Source organism: Bombus vosnesenskii, unplaced genomic scaffold (assembly GCF_011952255.1).
Source record: "Bombus vosnesenskii isolate JDL3184/JDL3185 unplaced genomic scaffold, Bvos_JDL3184-5_v1.1 scf7180000013267, whole genome shotgun sequence".
Classification (NCBI taxonomy): domain Eukaryota; kingdom Metazoa; phylum Arthropoda; class Insecta; order Hymenoptera; family Apidae; genus Bombus; species Bombus vosnesenskii.
The window spans coordinates 856,386-874,670 of NW_022882927.1; the positions used below are offsets into that span (position 1 = coordinate 856,386).

The 18,285-nt window shown below is 40.7% G+C and overlaps 1 protein-coding gene across 21 annotated transcripts in view; it reads left to right on the plus strand.

Moving 5' to 3' along the window:
* Window positions 1–18,285, plus strand: part of LOC117230806 (CUGBP Elav-like family member 4) — a 535,916-nt gene that overhangs the window by 464,282 nt on the left and 53,349 nt on the right. For 13 of the 21 annotated variants that reach the window (XM_033488620.1, XM_033488622.1, XM_033488618.1 and 10 more), the window contains 2 exons: window positions 6,235–6,283; window positions 15,434–15,559. In XM_033488620.1, the coding sequence (XP_033344511.1) occupies window positions 6,235–6,283; window positions 15,434–15,559 (175 nt within the window). Of the gene's footprint in view, window positions 1–6,234; window positions 6,284–12,043; window positions 12,116–12,654; window positions 12,797–15,433; window positions 15,560–18,285 lie in introns of those variants that run through there. The other 8 variants (XM_033488625.1, XM_033488627.1, XM_033488629.1 and 5 more) reach the window with 3 other exon arrangements.

Genomic DNA, 18,285 nt, shown 5'->3' on the forward strand with positions numbered 1-18,285 from the left:
TCGACGTAGACGTCGATCGGTGTCGTCGCCGTCGGCATCACGAAACAGAGGCACGAATAACGTTTGACATTTAATGCGCACCCAGGCATTGGCTTAGATTAGAATCGGTGAACGGTGATTGGCCTGGGGACGCGAAAGCTCACTCGACTCGAATGCTCTTTCGGCGGGGCTGTAGCCGGCGTTCAAATATTTGTAGAGTGTTAGGGAAAAAAGTGATCGGGAGTGGGTGGGGGTAGGCGAATAAAAAAAAGGAGTGAGAAATTGGATAGGCAGGCGACCGGGTGTTTCGTGCCGAAGAGGCGTGGTTGCGTAAAAAATTCGATGTCGAAACAGTGTATCATATTCTCTCGTGAACATAGCGGAGTTACTCGTTACACGACCAACAATAAGAAATATGTACACAAAGACTTTATCCTTCGTAAAGCATAAGTGCCCACACTTTTTGGCTAAGATGGGAAGACGCGATAACATATAGTTTGGTTGGTTCGTGTATCTAGGAAACGGTTGAACGATTAGCCGACGTTTTAATTTTTTACTTGTATCACTGACCGACTTTTCGCGCAGGTATAATGCCACCTGCAATTACGAAGCTGCCAACGCTACAGATATGAAATATTGTTTATGTCAATTATAAATTTCATCGTTACGAATATAAAAAAAGAACAACAAGGAATAATTAAACAGAGCGCTTAATATTGACGTAATAATGAAACAGAGAAATTCTATCCGGCAATTATCGCATTCTTATTAATTACAGAAATACCGATGTGGCGAAATACACATTATAATTTTAAAATTGCGTCGTGCATTGGAAGTATTATCGCGCGAGCGAACATTTGCACTTTGAACGATTCGAAAATATACGAACAGGAAGAAACTAGATCGAAGTTAAAATTAGAATTCCTTTAAACGAAGAACGACACAAACGATGGGCTGGATGAAAAAATAATTTCCTCGATAAACCGTGTTACCGTCGGTAACGTTAAATCAGGCTAACGCGTGCATTTTTTTGACCATATATTTTCCGACGCCCTCAGCTATGCTCGCGTATAGCTAGCGTTCGTTACACAACGTTACGTTCAATCGTGGCGTACTTCGCGCTTGACAATAAAACGTGAATCCTATTTATAATCACGATGAAAACACGCAAGCAAGCTAGCGTACAGGTAGACAGCCAGGCAATGTTCGAACGCGCTTTGGACGCAGGTGCGTGTTTATTCATACCACGTTGCGTCGTAACCCAGGTTTCAATATGAGTTATCACTGGGCCGAAGTCACATTGTTTGTCAGCATCAAAAAAAAAGTGACGCTGATAACTCGCTAACCGTGCGATATGACGGGCAAATTCATTTGGCAATTGTACGCAATACTGTCACCGTTGAAACAATAGGAGAGTTCTCTCTCTCTCTCTCTCTCTCTCTTTCACACGGGCGATGATTTTCATGATCGTTCTCATAGATACGTTCCATTATTGATCGCGTGCAGAAATAGCAACGATTGGTTCTTTAAAAAGAGAACAAAATCGTAGCGTGCGCTCGTCGAAATTCGATAGCTTAAATGATTCGATTCGTTTTGGAATTTCAATTAATTCACCAATTAGCTCGGCTAGAATCCGTTTAGACGTAATATGCTAGAAGGTAATTCGAACCGCTACGCTCCTCTGTGGCATCCGACGTGAACAGAGAAGAGCATTTGCTTTTGGAGCAGTCGACAAATTAGCTGTATTAGCGGTACAGGCGCGGGTACAGATTTCGCGGAGCACGGTTTCCGGTTGGATACGCGTGCGGCAAATTATTGAAGTTAACTCGAACCCAGCGATGCCTCTGCTGCCGCGCCCGCTGATTTCTCAACTTAAGAGTGCCGATAAACAGGTTTTATCATACCGCCTCTTCCAGATCATACTCCCAACTTTGACTCGTACTCATTTTCTTATGGTTCGTGCCTCGATACTTTTTTCAACTTCGGATATTATTTATTTTATAAAGGAAAAAGAAGAAATATATACTAAGCACTAATACTAATACTAGAATATTATTATTTATACGTATACTATGTTCTCTTCCTATTTTGTCTTGTTTCGGTTTTCCTTATTTTAAATTCAAGCGTACCTATTCCTCCAGGGAGGGCTGATGAATTAGCGATTGAACGTAAAATAAGCTCGATGAAGGAAGAAAGAAAAAATGAACAAAATCGGAGTACTACAGGATGTAATTATACGTGGAGAGCTCACAATGGAAAGAAGAATACATCAATCATAAATTGGGGTGAGCAGACTGTAAGGTATCCTGATATCTGGCTTGTTACACGGTCACGACGGCATTAACTTGCCGAAGGGTAATCAAGTAATGAATACATCGCCGGCGAAGACCGTACGTATATAAATCATGCTGGAGAGGATGCCAGGGGCTACAGAGTGAGCCCTTATCTCCAATCAGTACATTGATTGCACGCAGCCAGGTCAAATACCGGGCTTCGCTCGACGGCTCGGCTCAGACACGATAGCTTATTCAATTTCCGAAGCGGCATTCACCATTCAATTCGGCAGTTATCAGCCTCCACCTATCCTCTATCTGGATTTTGCGTGGCTTTCTAGGAATCGTACTTCCCATAAGAGAAAAGAATTGGGTTATTCGAGACGAAGGATCGAGAGGGGCGAACGAGAGAGAGAGAGAGAGAGAGGAATATAGATATGGTTAATTTAATGCGTGTCATCAAAGTTTTGTCTCGCGACGCTGGAAGAGAGGCAAAATACGACGATGTACACGATTGATCGTACTGTATACCAATTTTATTATCGTCGACAACTTCTACGAAACGATCATCGTTTCGTTCTTATGCGTTATTCTACGAAATGGAATTAAATAGATACGATTACGCGATATATTTCCTAAAGCATATGGCTATTACTCAGCATCTATCCGGTAGAAGCAAGACGCGCTTCCCACAGTGTACGTAGATAATCGAGCTTAATTAATTGCTCGTGATGCGCGCTCTGGGCTGAGCAAACACATTTACTTATTACCATCCATCTTGAGTGGTGCCTCTCAAGGGAATCGATTTTCTAAGTGCACATGGCCGACGATGACACGAATTGTCGAAGAGTCGGCACGTGATCGCAACAAAATCGTTAAATAAAGGTGTGGTCCGTGTTACTCCCCTGTTTTAGCGGGGCTGCATTCTCAACCTTGGAAAGTATTTTTAGGTACCATATAAATTTCATGAGTCGTTATCTTTCCATTTGCTCGCAGTATTTCGCAACTTTCTATTGCGTCTACGTATCATGAACCCAGGAAAACTGACGGCACGTCGATGAAGAAGAAGTTTGTCGTCGTCGCATTATAATATCTTTCCTGAAAAAACCGGAGCCCTAAAAATATTCCTCGCGATCGTAGTTTTTCGTGAACGACCATGTTTTTAAGCTTTAAACTTAGTCGAATTCTTGGTAATTCCGTATGCATCTCGTGAACAACCTTTTGCGCTTCGAGTGACAGATACATTTTCTTTAACGCTTTACCGCTCATAATCAACCGAATAAATAAAATCAGTTAACGATGTGAATGAACGTTATTACATGATCACCAGGGTATGGCTCCGCGCTAATCGATCGATTATCGAGATACAGCGTTTCCAGTGATTATATCCCAGTGTACAACGTTGACTACGTAAAACCGTGATAAAATTGATAAAACGACGACGAAACATATATTACTATAAAGCTACGCGAACTTTGTGAGGGTGAATCGCGACGCTGACCTTTAAAAATATAACAGCAAGGAACGATTTATCACACTCCTAACCGTATAGATATCCTCAAAGTCAGTGAACTCGACGAAATTATCGACTGACATCCATTTTGTACGCTAATCAACTACGGGAGAGGGTGTGGTGACTATTTGGCCATGAAGCCACCGTTAACGAGCACTAGTTAATACTCGTCTACATTAATCGCCACGTCCATACCACAATACGGACCGTAGAAGTCTCGCTTGGTGATCGTTATTGACTGGTACAGATCCCTTGGGTCGTAAGTGACATTTACACGATGCATACAGCGTTAAACTTCCCTGGAGAGCCGGGAAAGGGGCAAAACGTCGTATCTCAGTTCTAGTATCTATACGGACACAGGGTTCCCCTGACAACGAGACAACAACAAACGCCTAATAGCCAGTGCTGGACTCAAAGTTTAATTTCCTGACTACAGGACAGTGTTTAAAGTGACCTGCAGACCTTCGTCCTCGCCTCCTTACTCATTGTTCTCCCTCATTATCCGTGAAACTACGCGTCTTCCTGTTTCTGTTCCTTTCCGTACCTTCCTTTCTCACTTTCACGGATTTTCCTGTTTATTTAAACTTTACCTGCCGAGACCACGTTTCGTGCCCTCGCCCACCAACCAAACTAGAAACGGACACAGTGTGTAATAATTTCCACGGGGTATTAAACAATAAGCAATGATGACTACCTTCTCTTGAGACGTATCTCATGCTATGTAGTTACATTACAATTTAATCGATCCCTCGACGGTGATCAGAGTTACGAGCTTGTGCGATGGGAGCAATTTATTCCCCATTAGTGAAAATCAGATTGTCAGACGTCCAATGTATGTTAAACCTTGCTTAAATGCTTCGTTACGCTTAGAAGGAACGAATTAGATGGTACATTTATGCATAATACACCGATATATCGTCATGGGAGGTAATCCGAGTAAAACAAAATAAGTAACTCGAAGATAATTATGCCATAAATCGTTGTTTCGATCTAAAAGTACTTAAAGTGTTACGCATAAGGCAGGAATATGGTCCTACCGTCGTATCTACTTTTATTTTTAACCTACAGTTTCTTTAATTAAAAGGAAAACATTTCCTCTCTACGTGTATGGTTCGATAATATTAGAAAGGTTGATGCGAGGATACACGCTAATAAAATAGAATTTAATTGAAAGACCGAGGAACAACGTACTACGTAACGGACTTTGAACCCGGAAATCTTCGTTGCGCTTGGCGGGTATAGCGTTTGAACGAGATCCACGTGGTCGTGGCACTGACCCCTGCGAAGCAACCCCTCGTGGTATCTGACATGCATACAGCTTGGGGAAAAAGTTTCGGGGTTGCCACGTATATTTCTACCCCAGTGGGTTCTCTCCCCGCTATTCTTGCTGGAGATGGTGCATAATGAAAAAAAACATCGAGTCAGAAGACAGATGGTCGCGATGCTCGGTCATATTATGCCCACGTTAAGAAACAGATTCTCGAGCTTGCGATGAAATTTATAGTCCACAGTTGCATGGCATGTTGCTTTTCATGCCGCTAGCTTCGAAAGATACATATCCCTCTTTTATCGAACCATATATCGAAGTTTCTCAATAAAGAGTTCACACACATTTTTATCAACTCGTAACTAGGACTAAAAGAATCAACGAAAGTACATAGAATCGAGCACCTAATCGTTTAAACGTCGAATAATCTAATTCAAATCTGACGTCTGCATTCCCGAAGAAAAGTGTAAAGAGGCGGAAAAACAAAATTCTCGTGAACAGTTTCAGGGTAACACACCCCTGGAAGGACCACGGAAGGTTTCAAAGTGACAAAAAGGAGGATCCTGAGACCAAAACAGCCAACCGAAAATAGAAAGAGAAGAGGGAGGAGGAAGAGAGGGAAAGAGAGAAAGTTAGGGTCGTTGCATGGGAGAAGGAATCGGAGTACAGTCCCGTGTCCCCCGCGTCATGAATCATGCATTGTCATCCCCTAGGAATGAACTAGAGCGCTCTGTGGTCGCGCGACCCGTCCGACAAATAAACAATGTTATTTGTTCTCTGGGATCTCGACCCATTCGCAGTGGTCCAAAAGATTTCGTGAGGACGGAAGGACGAGTGTCGGAGTTCCGCACTTTCGCAAACCAAAACGGCGAGAGAAAGGATGAGAGAGGATCTCCTTTCCCGGCATCTATTTCTTTATCTCGTTCTAACTCCACTTCTTTCCCTCTCTCTCACGTTTTCGCCTTCTCTTTGTTCCTTGTCATCATTTTCCATTCGCTACCTTTATTTTCTCGGAATCACACCTGTCAACGACAGGGATGCTGTTTAAACAAGACCGAACGTGACGAGACCTAGACATACATATAGCCGAATCTCCATTCATGCGCAAATAAGGAATCCTCTCTTCTGCTGTAAATTAATTGCCCGAGCACATTCGTTACACGTTACATAATTCTAACCGATTATTTTTCTTTCTGTTGCAGATGAACCGTCCTATTCAAGTCAAGCCGGCGGACAGTGAAAACCGCGGAGGTGAGAACAGGCAATCGAACCAGTATATCTGGCTCTCAGATTTCACTAATAAGATCGAATTTAAGTATAAAGACGATAGTTTTAGAGATATTTGAAATTTTAACCTAGCCGAATGATTAACTTACGATATTTTTTAGCATATACTTTCATACGGTACTAATGTTTCAAGATTTTTATTAGCATCCAGTGCTAGAATGAAAATTTTCTAAATTTTCAACGATTATCTTTTAACGACGCGATATATACGTAGGACTGATAATTTTAGAAACTTAGCTTCGTAATTCTACTTTGATATTTCCTACATTTCTTGAAAGCCGTTAAAGCTCTACCGATGGGTACGACGGTTATTGTATAGGTTACTACCGAAAGCTACAACTCTTTCGCTTATGGTAGCTCAAAATATATAACAAAAGCCACGTTATCGATCAAAAGCTGCAATAAAAAATAACCGGTTTAATAGCGAGCAATGAAATACTTTTATTGAATTGAAAAGCATTCGCTATAACATGCAGTAATATACGTTAACAACCCATACGTAACTTTCAATCGAGCAAACACAAAAAGGCATGTCCTGATAAAAATTCGTTTCCATATAGTATGCGCATCGTACTGGAGTTACGTACTATTCATTAATTTCGAGGCATTGCAAATGGCATCGATATATACGTGCATATATTCGCGATCGTTTCAATCTTTTACGTTTCCACGCGAGCTAAACTTTATGTACATATATTCATCGGTACACGGATGGTGGATTATCGAACCTAACTTATTAAAAAATAAGATAACAATTGCCAGCTTATCGAGTTTACACAGGCTGGTTGTAACGGCAGACATAAAGATAAAACACAAATACAGTGAAACAAGTGACTCTGATATTCATTGGTGCATTTTCCTTAATGGCACGTTTGTTTTTTCGCTATGCGTCCTCGTCTAATTTTTCTCCGTCACGCCACAAGTTAGACCTTATAAATCATAGGAAATTTACCATCGTTGCTTGCTGCATACGTCCGCGTTTATCGCCTTGATCCGTTGTAGCGCCATGTAACTTCGTGTTAAAAGTTACATATCCCCATGTATCTAACTATAATATATTTTTCAAGTCATCCAATCCATTTACTCGCTATATCGATGTACGCCATTCTAACGGTACACTAGTTTTTGTTCTCCACGTCAAAAAAGTACTTTCTCGTTTCTACTATTATTCTAAATTCTAAATTCTAAATTCTTACTAAATTTAAACAATTCTAAGAACTAAATTTTAGAGTATGATATTCACTTGGTCCGCTAACGACGAGGAATTGATGTTTCAAGATTTGCAATGGTAATATTTTGAAAACAAGTTTCATCGTTTTGCCGTACGAACCTTCTACTATGAAAATACGATCGTACAAATAATCGTCGCGACTTTATCTGAACGAAATATGTACATATAGGATGTTCTGTGCAAGTTTTCATTACAACTCTATAATTTTATAATTCCAGTTTGCATAACGTTAGTACCTATTTATAATCATGAATACTCGGATAAGCGTAAAATTTAATCAAATATATTATGCAGGTGTGCGTGTCTCTCCTTTTATGAGAATTAAATAATTGATGCTTATGAAACAATTTCCATGAACATCATACCATCTTCTGTCAATATTAACTTCGCCTATTTAAATTATATATTTGTACTTTCTCACGTGGATTTTATTATTTGGTTTTGTCGGATAACGAATTCAACAACTGACGACTTGTACATTTTCTAAATATAATATTTAAAGAAAGATGTCAAACAGTTGAATAAGATTTAAACGATAGCGTAAGACGTTGCAAAAAAAAGCTCTATTTTTACTGTATTTTTACCCATATCCTTATTGTTGCCGTTCAAACGCCGTGAAATGCGACGAAATCCGGCGAAGATATTTGCACGCATAATGGAATATTGCGAATAAGCCGTCCAAATATCGGTTCCCAAAATTCACGGAAACATGAACCCAAAGAACGTTGTACCGAGCAATTCGGTGAAGTTGATGCTGGCCCTCGAAATCGTTCGCTCAAACGGGTCTGAATAGAAACGCGCACGAGAAGTAAATCGCGCAAAGGGCGGAAGGAGATCACGAGCAACCTAGGGGAAAGGGTGGAGCAAAGTATATGAGAAGACGGAGAAAGAGGTAGACGAAAGGATGTAGTATTCAAGGAGAGATACCGAAGAAGGAGGAAAGCGGGTTAGAGAGTGGCGTGCACGAAAAGGGGGAGGTAGTAGATGAGGGGGGGGGGCGTAATTCATATGCTAATCTGGCGTAGATGCCATTGTAATCTCCGGTCGCCTGCCTCGATGTGGCCCCACAAAGCCCCAGCTTGACGCGGATGCAGGAGGAGTGATCCAGAGCTTAACGCTGTCACTGCTTCTGCTTCTACCGTCTTACTGCAACCGGTATACCCCAACGTACATCACGCATCTGCGTAGTCGCAGACTTCAATCACTGTGTTATTGAATTTCGTCAACGACGACGATCCGTCTTCGATCCTCCCGCCACGTCATCTAGCGACGCCGCGCCGGTATCCTTTTGTCGTGGCGTATCTATATCTTCGACCCGCTGTATGTTGTGCTATTCTTACGTGTCATCGCAGTCGTGGGATTGTCTTTGAAAAGACACCCCATTCACCTCTGCGAAGCGAATATGAGGAATTTCTAACGCTACTTCAAAGAAATGATACGCGAGGCAAGAAGACAAAATCGACGTTCAATTTTATACGAAGCATCCTGCAGTCGAACGTTATATTTCTTGATACGACCTAAGCGTAAGTAGCGTCGAAGCGGACATTTCATATATTACAACCTAGTAGGTGAATTCTACTTTGAAACATTTTCTTATCAAAGATGTGTAGTGTGTTATTTCGCACTCCGGGGCTTGAACGAATCGACTTTAATCAACGAACCTTCGACGTCGGTATCTTTTTCGGTACTTTTATTTATATTTCGCTGGCGCAGAGCGGCGAACGAACGAAGCAACTGCTCGTAAAGATGATTCGAACAGTAAGAAACCTAAGTATGATCGATCGTCTCGCAAAAGCAGCCGGAATTAAGTGTACAACGACGAAAACAGATTTGAGAAATGCGTATCTCGCACGGAAGTTGTGCACGAACCCAAGGGTAGCCGAAGTTCCTGCGAGTGGATAAGGGTAGCTGGTGTACTAGAGCAGCTAGTTGAGCAAGTAGATAAGTTTCGATCCCTCGGCGATCCACCTTGCTTCCACCGCCATCACTCGCCCTACTATGTTCGAGCAGATAAACGTATCCTAGGATATCGGGACTCTCGAAAGCTGCCTTCATTGCTGGCAACTTTGAGTTAGCCGACGTGACGCAAGCGCCTCGGTCCGAAGCCGTTGCAAGAAATCCTTACGGATTATGAGAGGACGACGTGCTTCTTCGCAGTCCAGGGAAACGATGTGTCGTAAATAGCTACGGCGTAGGATAAAGTTACGTATGGGTCGGTAATTGTAGCGTACTTAACAACCGGAAGCTCGTTAAGAACGGACAAATTTATACCGAATCAAATTAACAACCGGTAACCCTAAATTCGGATGAACGTCTCACTATCTAACTTTTTACAGAATTTTTGCATGATCAGAAGTTTCTTTGTTAATCGCGACTATGTTTCTAAAAATTCCGTACTGGTCTGTGGTATATCTGATTATACTATATGTAATTATTATTGGCTATTGTACCTTCGATAGAATCAAGATCTTGCGTTTTTAGACACTACCATATTCTTGGGATTGCTACGTATAATCTCACGCACGAACTGTAAGCGAAAGCCGTGTAATTAAAGGTTTCGGAATTAGCATTAAAAATAAGCATATTGATACAAGCATTAGAAACGCTTGAATGAAAATTGCACAACTCTCGTTTTGAAGTTTGTTCAGATCGTTCCATGCATAATTCTCGAGGACCTTTAGAAAAACAGAAGTTTTGAAATATCGGAGAACCGATCGAATAGAAATAAAAATTGCGCCGTAAGCTTCGTTGGATATTATCATAAAAGGAAGGTGTCAGTGAGCGTTCTTTCTCCTGCTGAACAAAAATAACGAAGGAATACGCACAAATGCTTGGGGAATTTTACGCGATGAAATATAACATGTAATCTTTAAACATGGCTCGAATCAACGTTGTCCTTTTAAGGACGCTATCGAACAAAATGTTAATTAACACATATAATATGCTTCGACCATTTTTCTACTAAATTCACCGAGGTGACGAGAACACGATTTACCTTCAATTTTTCCACGTTTCCCAATATCATTTTCTTTGCCGCTTAATCGAATCAACGCGATAATAGCAGCAGATTAAGAAAAAAAAAAAAGAAAAAAAAATTGAAAGAAAAGTTCATTGTGTTAGCGAGCTGGTGCGATAAAAGGAAGCACGGTGTCAAACAGTATGTTCGTTTTGTTCTCCGAGTCCGGCGAGAAGATAATTTCCCGAGGGTTAATTCCTTCCTCGATTTCTTGAAGGTCTTAGCCGAGAAAAGGGAACGCGAAGGGCACGTTAACACTTAGCTTGAGCGACAAAGGTCCAATTCTCGGTCCCCACGGTGTCCTGGCACGACAATGGGAACAAACGCTCGATGAAAAGTACTCGGGGCTAAAGGAACGAGAATTCCCTGTCAAGGAATGGCGGGAGGAAGTGTGAGAAAGTGAAGGAGGGTAGGCGAGAATGGGCAGGGTGGACGAAGGGGTAAGAATCCGTGGAGAACAGGGATGCAACGAGGCTGCAAGTCAGGCGAGAATCTAATTTCCCGAGACAAATCCTTAAATGTGCCCTGGAGCCTGGCTGGAAGGCGCGAGTCGAGCCAGCAGCTGGAATGAGCTCGCGTCTAGCAGCCGCGACGACGACCTTTAACTTGGTTCGCCAATTTTGCATCTCCATAACCTCGCGAGAACGCGTCATTAAGTTCATTCACGCGGGAAACGCGGTGAATCGAAAGCACGATCCGCTGCCACGTTATCCAAGGAATGTAAAATTTTGCGATAAAACAGTTACGCCCGACTGAAATTCTCCCTCCCAACTGTATTTCCGACTTTCGAATTTCCGGTTAATGCGAATATTGTTCCGTAATTGGAAGGTGCATTCTTAAATGTACGAACAGAAGCCTGATTTTCGGAAATTTCAGCTTATACGTAAGGTATACGACTGATAATACGTGCGTGAGTTATTTGAAAATTTGTCCTCTTGGCGTATAATGAAAACGTTTGCACGTGAAACAACGAATTCACGGTTTCAAGAACTTTTCAAACGACTTATGTATTTCTTTTCGTATCATGCAACAATTCGTAATCTTTGAATCCATGTCAAACGTATTGTTATATTCAAGTAGATTTTAACGTTTCTCGTATGATTTCAGTGCTGAATCTACCACGTAACATTCTTCCAACGTCGTAAAATGTTAATACGTAATATCTGTTAAATTAGCATAATGAATTAATCATCTGTTTCTTTCATTTAGCGATAATATCTAATCTGATATTGCGGACGATATTTATAGTATAAATTTTCTGTGGATCGTTAGGATGTGATACGACTTTCCATAGGAACGATCGGGATAAACGAAATATGCCAGATCGTACAATCAGGCTAAAGAGAACACACTCGATCGAGCATCAACAGAGAGGGCGTGTCGAATAGTGTTGCAAGGATACATATAGGCAACGATGACAACGAATGGTGTACTTTTGGGCCCAATGGCATTTCTTTGTTTCTGTTCTGTATTGCAGAGTGCATGATGGACGACGGGAGCACCAGTGCCATCTTCTGGAAGTAGGAGGCACCGGTGGCGGCCGCTGAAGGTAACTTCGACTTCCAGGAGATAGCTAGCTTCCTTCCAGTACCTCTATTCTTCTTCTCCGCAAATCGGCAGAAGGAGAACTTCTCTAAGAGAAAAAAGAAAGAAAAGAAAACGAATTTTCCTCTCTCATCACGCCATCACCGCTGATTCAGCCAGCACAGCTCGCCGCAAAGTTCATTTTGCTGCTCGCTAGTGTTTGACCCACAAATCCCGGCATTCCTTTACGAACTTCCCGTCCCTTCTTCTTCTACGCTACTCTCCAATTTCTTAACCCGACGCACAACCGGCATATATCTATCAAAATTCCGAATATTTCCGCAGGAAAAATATATTTTCCGTCTGGTCGAATTTTTCTCAAAATTACAAATTTTCCTTTCGATAAAAATTGACAAATTGGCTTTAAAAGCACCGGTCATGATTCATGGACGTATCTCACATTTGTTGCCAATCGTTTTTTCCATTTTTCGTTTTTACGATAAAATTTTCTGCTCCTCGCGTGCATTTTAAATAGCGCAGATCTTTTAGAAAAAAAAAAAAAGATATTCCTACCATTCGATTTTCGCGTAATTCGATCGATGGACGTGTCTTCCGCCGAAGACCATTCTCCGTTTCGAACTGCCGTTCCGTTCTTCCTAATCCATTTCATCCAAAAACACGGATATACAACGTGATACACTATAAGGTATTATAAATGATGTGCGTGCCCTTTCACATGCGTGAACCTTTATTTAGTAGCCGTAAACTTGTCGTTCGTGTTTTTGTTCTAGTTATTGCGCACAGGCGTTATCACACTGTTCAAACCTCGTTATCGCGGTATCCGCGTGGATGCTCTTAGAATCCTTGAATATCCCGTAAATTAATCTGGCCAGTCATTCCGCTTATTAAGGGAAGAAAGAAAATTAGTTTGAAAAAATGAACGATGTCTAGTGCGATCTTAGAGCGTCTACCGACCGTATCATACAGAGAACCTCTTTTTTTATTCCGAAGGCCGAGTATGTCGTGTACCTCGTAAAATCCAGGCTCCTTAATTAATTCCAAATCCAATTTCACCTTATCCGTTCGTATGGGCAACTACCTTAAGCGTATATATATATAGACAACGTATATATATACACTCTATACCGCTCTTTACAGCTATGACCATAAAATAGTGGCTCGCTCGTTGGATGTGTTGTCTCGTTCGTTGTCGATGTGTTTTTTATCACCTTTGTAAATATTTTCTGATTATGATGTCAGCTACGTTTCTCTTATTGTATTACTTAGATATGATTCTATATGAAAACTTTTTTACCTCCTTCCTCCCTTCCGATCCTCCTACCGTGTTCCCAAAAAAATCTTCATCAATTTCCTATTTGCCACGTCTTTTGTCACGTAGTCCCAGTCGATTTTGCACACCTACGATTACTTATTATCATTATTATACAGGGGTACACGTACACACAGGATACACATTCAGTGCAGATATTTCTAAGAAAGAACATTTTTATATCACTATCGACTGTTCAATTGATTGGTCTATATTGACGGGCGAGGCAGGAAAAAAAAAAAAGAAAAAGAAAAAGATGAAAATTTTCAAAAATTTGCAAAAATTTGCAAAACCAGACTTACCGAATTCAGACGGTCATAAGTCGTATTTGCACGGAATTACGTCAAATGAATCGCTAAACTTTGGTATGGAATGGTAATATACATACATACGAAAGCAAATTGTTTCCCTAGCTTTGTAACTAAAAAGGACCTTTGTATTTGGTAATTTTATAAGATATATTTTTCTCATTTGTCAGTAGTGTAATTACCATATACATGTCTATTTAAGAAAACGATTAAATTAATTAAATTTTCCTTTTTTGCGATATAAATTTTACAAAGTGATATTCGATCTCCATTGTTCGGATAATGTGTTATAATCTTTTCTATCTACTAAATGCGCGCAATTATCGTTCTTGCAAGTAATAGCATTATAAATGTGAGTCATGCATTTTACGTAAAAATTGCTAGCAATCGATTAGTAGTATTAAACTTTCAGTACATTCAACGATCGTTATCGCGTAAATTTACAATGATTAAAAGAAAACAACAATAATATTTTCAATAAGTTTAATCTTTCCTCGCAATCGGTCGAGTCTACGTGACAAATTAGAGACAGCTATAACTTGGAAAGAAACGTTCCTTCTACATAGGTTCTTTTTAGATTTTTCGAGTAAATAGATACAGCTATCAAAAGTTTAGCGACCAATCGTACAATTACTTCCTACATATTTTTGCAGCTAGTTTACGCAGTAAAAGAAAAAGTAAACAAACGGAGACATAATCAGGCCCAAATGTGCTCCAACGAAATAACAAATATCACCGGGATTATAGGTCTTGCGTACAAGTTAGAAATAGCTGCAGATTGATAAAAGAATAATAAATAAGTGGCGTGTGACCCTTTATAAGCGATATGTTAACCTCAGCACCACGCGGAACACACTGGTTGGTGGTATTTATTAAATTGTGCGATACGATTGCGTATAGCGATTAAGATTGCTATTACCGAGATACAAACTGCTCGCAAATCTAAGCGTAAACAGTGTATCTACGCTGAAACGTATTCGTGAATAATACTTCTCTAAAGAGCTCGGAAGATGAATGTTAATTTGGAAAGTACCAAACCACCGCCTAGAAGTTCCGCTCGTAGTTGAGTTGCTTGTACGCCCCATCTGGTTTTTACGCGAATCCCGTTTTTTCTACATCTGTTTCTTCGGCTTGTGGTGTAGGACGTAGGATTGAAATTGGTTGAATTAATTTTAATTTCCTTCAATGTCGTTATTTTTTACCTTCTAATTCCCGTTGAAATACATTATTCGTCTCTGTTCACACGTGTACGTCGTGCTACATACCAATGTCAGTATTACGAACAATATTTTATTATATTTGTCATTTTATATCCGTTACGTATACCCGTATAGTGAACGCATATGTGTATACATATACATTCCTAAATGTAACGAAATTTTCGGCCGTTTACAGGCTATCGCGTAAATTTTCATATAACACAGATCGTATATGTATATATCTGTATACATATAAATATATATAGATATACATATGTATAGACATGTATATGTGTATCTATATAACCCTTATCTCCTTCCCCTTAGGATGGTGGATGCTGGTGTAACCGTGTAACTTTGTCGTTTTCGGTGTTAGCCGCAAAATCTCTTTTTAATGCCTAAAAAGCGCTATAAGCGAAATCGACCTCGATCCTAAAGCACACACTAACGTATTTCTTTGTATTTTTTCTCTGTTCTCTCTATTTCGACACGCGGCCGACCCGCAGACAGAAAGCTGTTCGTGGGAATGCTCAGCAAGCAACAAACAGAAGACGATGTCAGACAGTTGTTCACTGCCTTTGGCACAATAGAGGAGTGTACCATCCTCCGAGGACCCGACGGCAGTAGCAGAGGTGAGTAAAAAGAGTATCATTTATCTTTGAGTTTTCACACGGTTCCGTGCCCAGAGGAGACCGAGTGTTTTTGATTCGACTTTCAATTCTACTGAAAATTTTACATTCGAATATTTGATTACGGCAAGTAGAAGTTTGTCCTGAATTCTTCGCGCTCCGATCGTTCGCAATTACTTTTCTCGAACCGAGTAACAGAGAATAACTCTGTTGTTAAGCGAAGACGTTTTAAGCCTATCGAATACAAAGATAGTAGATATATTAGAAATGAGAAAAATAAGAAACTAAGATAACAGTATGACGATGTTATAAATATTCCGTACACCGCATTCTAAACCTGCAAGATATTTTTTCTTTAAATTGTGAATTTAAACGCGTACTTAAAAATTTGTACCGTATCGCTTTTGTACTCAGCCTGCGCGTAAACCAATGAGAAGACTTTTACAATCGGTATTTAAAAGTAGACAGAGTCTTGATCAAAGAATAAAAGAAAGCAAGAGACTTCTTTGTAATCTTATCGTTTCATCTTTTCATTACGCACGGTGAAATGAATTTCGTTATACGGCTGTGATGAGCCGCGGACCTTGTATCTCGCAGTATTTCCAGGCAACCGTACCTAGCACTGAAAAGAAGATGCATAGGTAGAAAAGAATAAAATTGATGGTAAAGATAAGCCAAGTTCGAAAGGTTCGTGGCGAGGGGACAGTGCAACGAATAAACAGTTATCCGAAAGGAAGCAATTGCCTCGAAGGGGTATCTCACTCGTGCAATTTTGATATCGATGCAGGACAGAGAAAAAAGGGTGATTCGAGCACGATGGTATTTGAAGATTTGCTGCTACTGCGATGTTTATACCTACTGCAGTTGCGAGATGGAAAGAGCGAGATTCACGGATCGGTAAAGATTGCCTCTGAAATGATGAACTGCAAAGGAAAGGAAAGAGAAATCGGAGGAAGCTCGGATGGTGCAGGAAAGGCAATAATTTCCGCTGGACGAGCCAGTGAAATTTAAATATTTTCGTATAAAAATGAAGGCCATGAGAAATGGGATGTCGGTCGAGTTTCTAGAAGGTTTAACAGCAAAGGAGAAGCAATCGAGCAAAACGATTAAAGCCAGGATATAAATAGCGAGGAGGAGATATAAGAAAAGAAGAAGTAAGAAAGGGAACAGGAGACGACGGGACGGAACCAAGTAAGTACGAGTTACAAGAAGACGTAAAGGACGGGGAGGGTTAAGCGGACAACCGGGCAAACAGGTGCGAGTGTAATTAAATTCCAGGTTGAAAGTAAATCTTACTTTCAACAGTTAATAAGATTTTGATTCGCAGTCGATGACGTAACGTAGCACCGATCGTCTTTGGAAGGAACCGAAAATTTGAAATGCGACGGGATCCTCGGTAGAAGAGATAAAGGCGCGGTACTTGAGGAAAGACCCTTGCGACGTTCCATGACACGCTGCGCTCCTTTGCTTTACGAAGACCGAATCTCCTGTTCTCCCGTCTCTCTCTCTCTCTCTCTCTCTCTCACCCCGCCTTCGTCAGTTTTCTCTGTCTCCGTCTTTGTCTCTGCCTCCCTCTCCACCTTTCGTTCCTTAGACCCGTAGTATCGTAGTCTGCGTACCGTTACCTTCGAGTCTTTTGGGGTCTTTATCGAAAAACGGAACGACGTTGCTTCCGCTTTTCAAGCTCTTTAATTAAAATTACACGAACGCAAAACATCATTGCGTTTCTTCGGATTGATCGGTAGCCTGGAACATTTCGCCGGTCGCTTACAAGGATTGCTAGTAATTTCAATGTCGACGTTTATTTCGCGATAAAAGGATGTTAGAAAAGGAGACTCGATCCGTGAATAAAACTTCACAGCGAAATTGGTTTCATGGATTAATGAAACGGCGCGATAGACATCGATCGATACATTCTTTTCAATCGGAGTAATTAAGCGTTGGAGAATTCTGGAAAAATTCATTTCTCTCTGCCCCTCGTGCCAACTGTTTGATAATTTATCGATATTTGATCGATTAAAGCCCAAGCGTAAACATCGCCAAGATACAATTTCGTGCGTCTAAAATAAGAAAAGAATCTTCTCGGACGCCTGATATATTTAACAGTTGGGAATAAAGTTGCGTTAATGAATTTAATTGCTAACATCCTTAAACGTCTGTAGCCAAGTTTCGATGGGCTGGATACGGTTTCTAGAGCGAAAGGTACCGATCGCTTATTCCCTGCAACTCTACCATTACATCCCTCGTCCTGGTTCCGTCCTGACGGAAACTTTCCGAACACGCTTCATCACCGGTCGCTTGGGTTCGCTCGAGTTTCATAACTAGCTAATCCGTTACGTAATAGAGAGATCAGGAAGATCTCTCCTCTAGGACTTCATCTGTATATCGCTTTAGGTCTACCGCAACAACCGGTAGAGATGACGTATAGTATCCTAATCGTAAGCGAGCTTTGTTTCAACTACATTCGACCAAAGTTTTATTTCTCTGCGGAGTGTATTCGTCGATAATTATTCGTAAGAAAATAGTCATCGAAAGGGAAGCAAGAAAATATCTACGAGAGAATGTAAAATTAGGAATTATAAGCGCTTAAGCGCGGCAAGTATCCTTCCGTTTCCTAGATTTTGTTAGACAACATCAGCCGAGAATTACAGTCTCCTCGAAAGTTATTGGCAGTCCTTTCTTTGTTTTCAAATAACTTCCCTTATCGGATGATACTACCTAGATTGGTA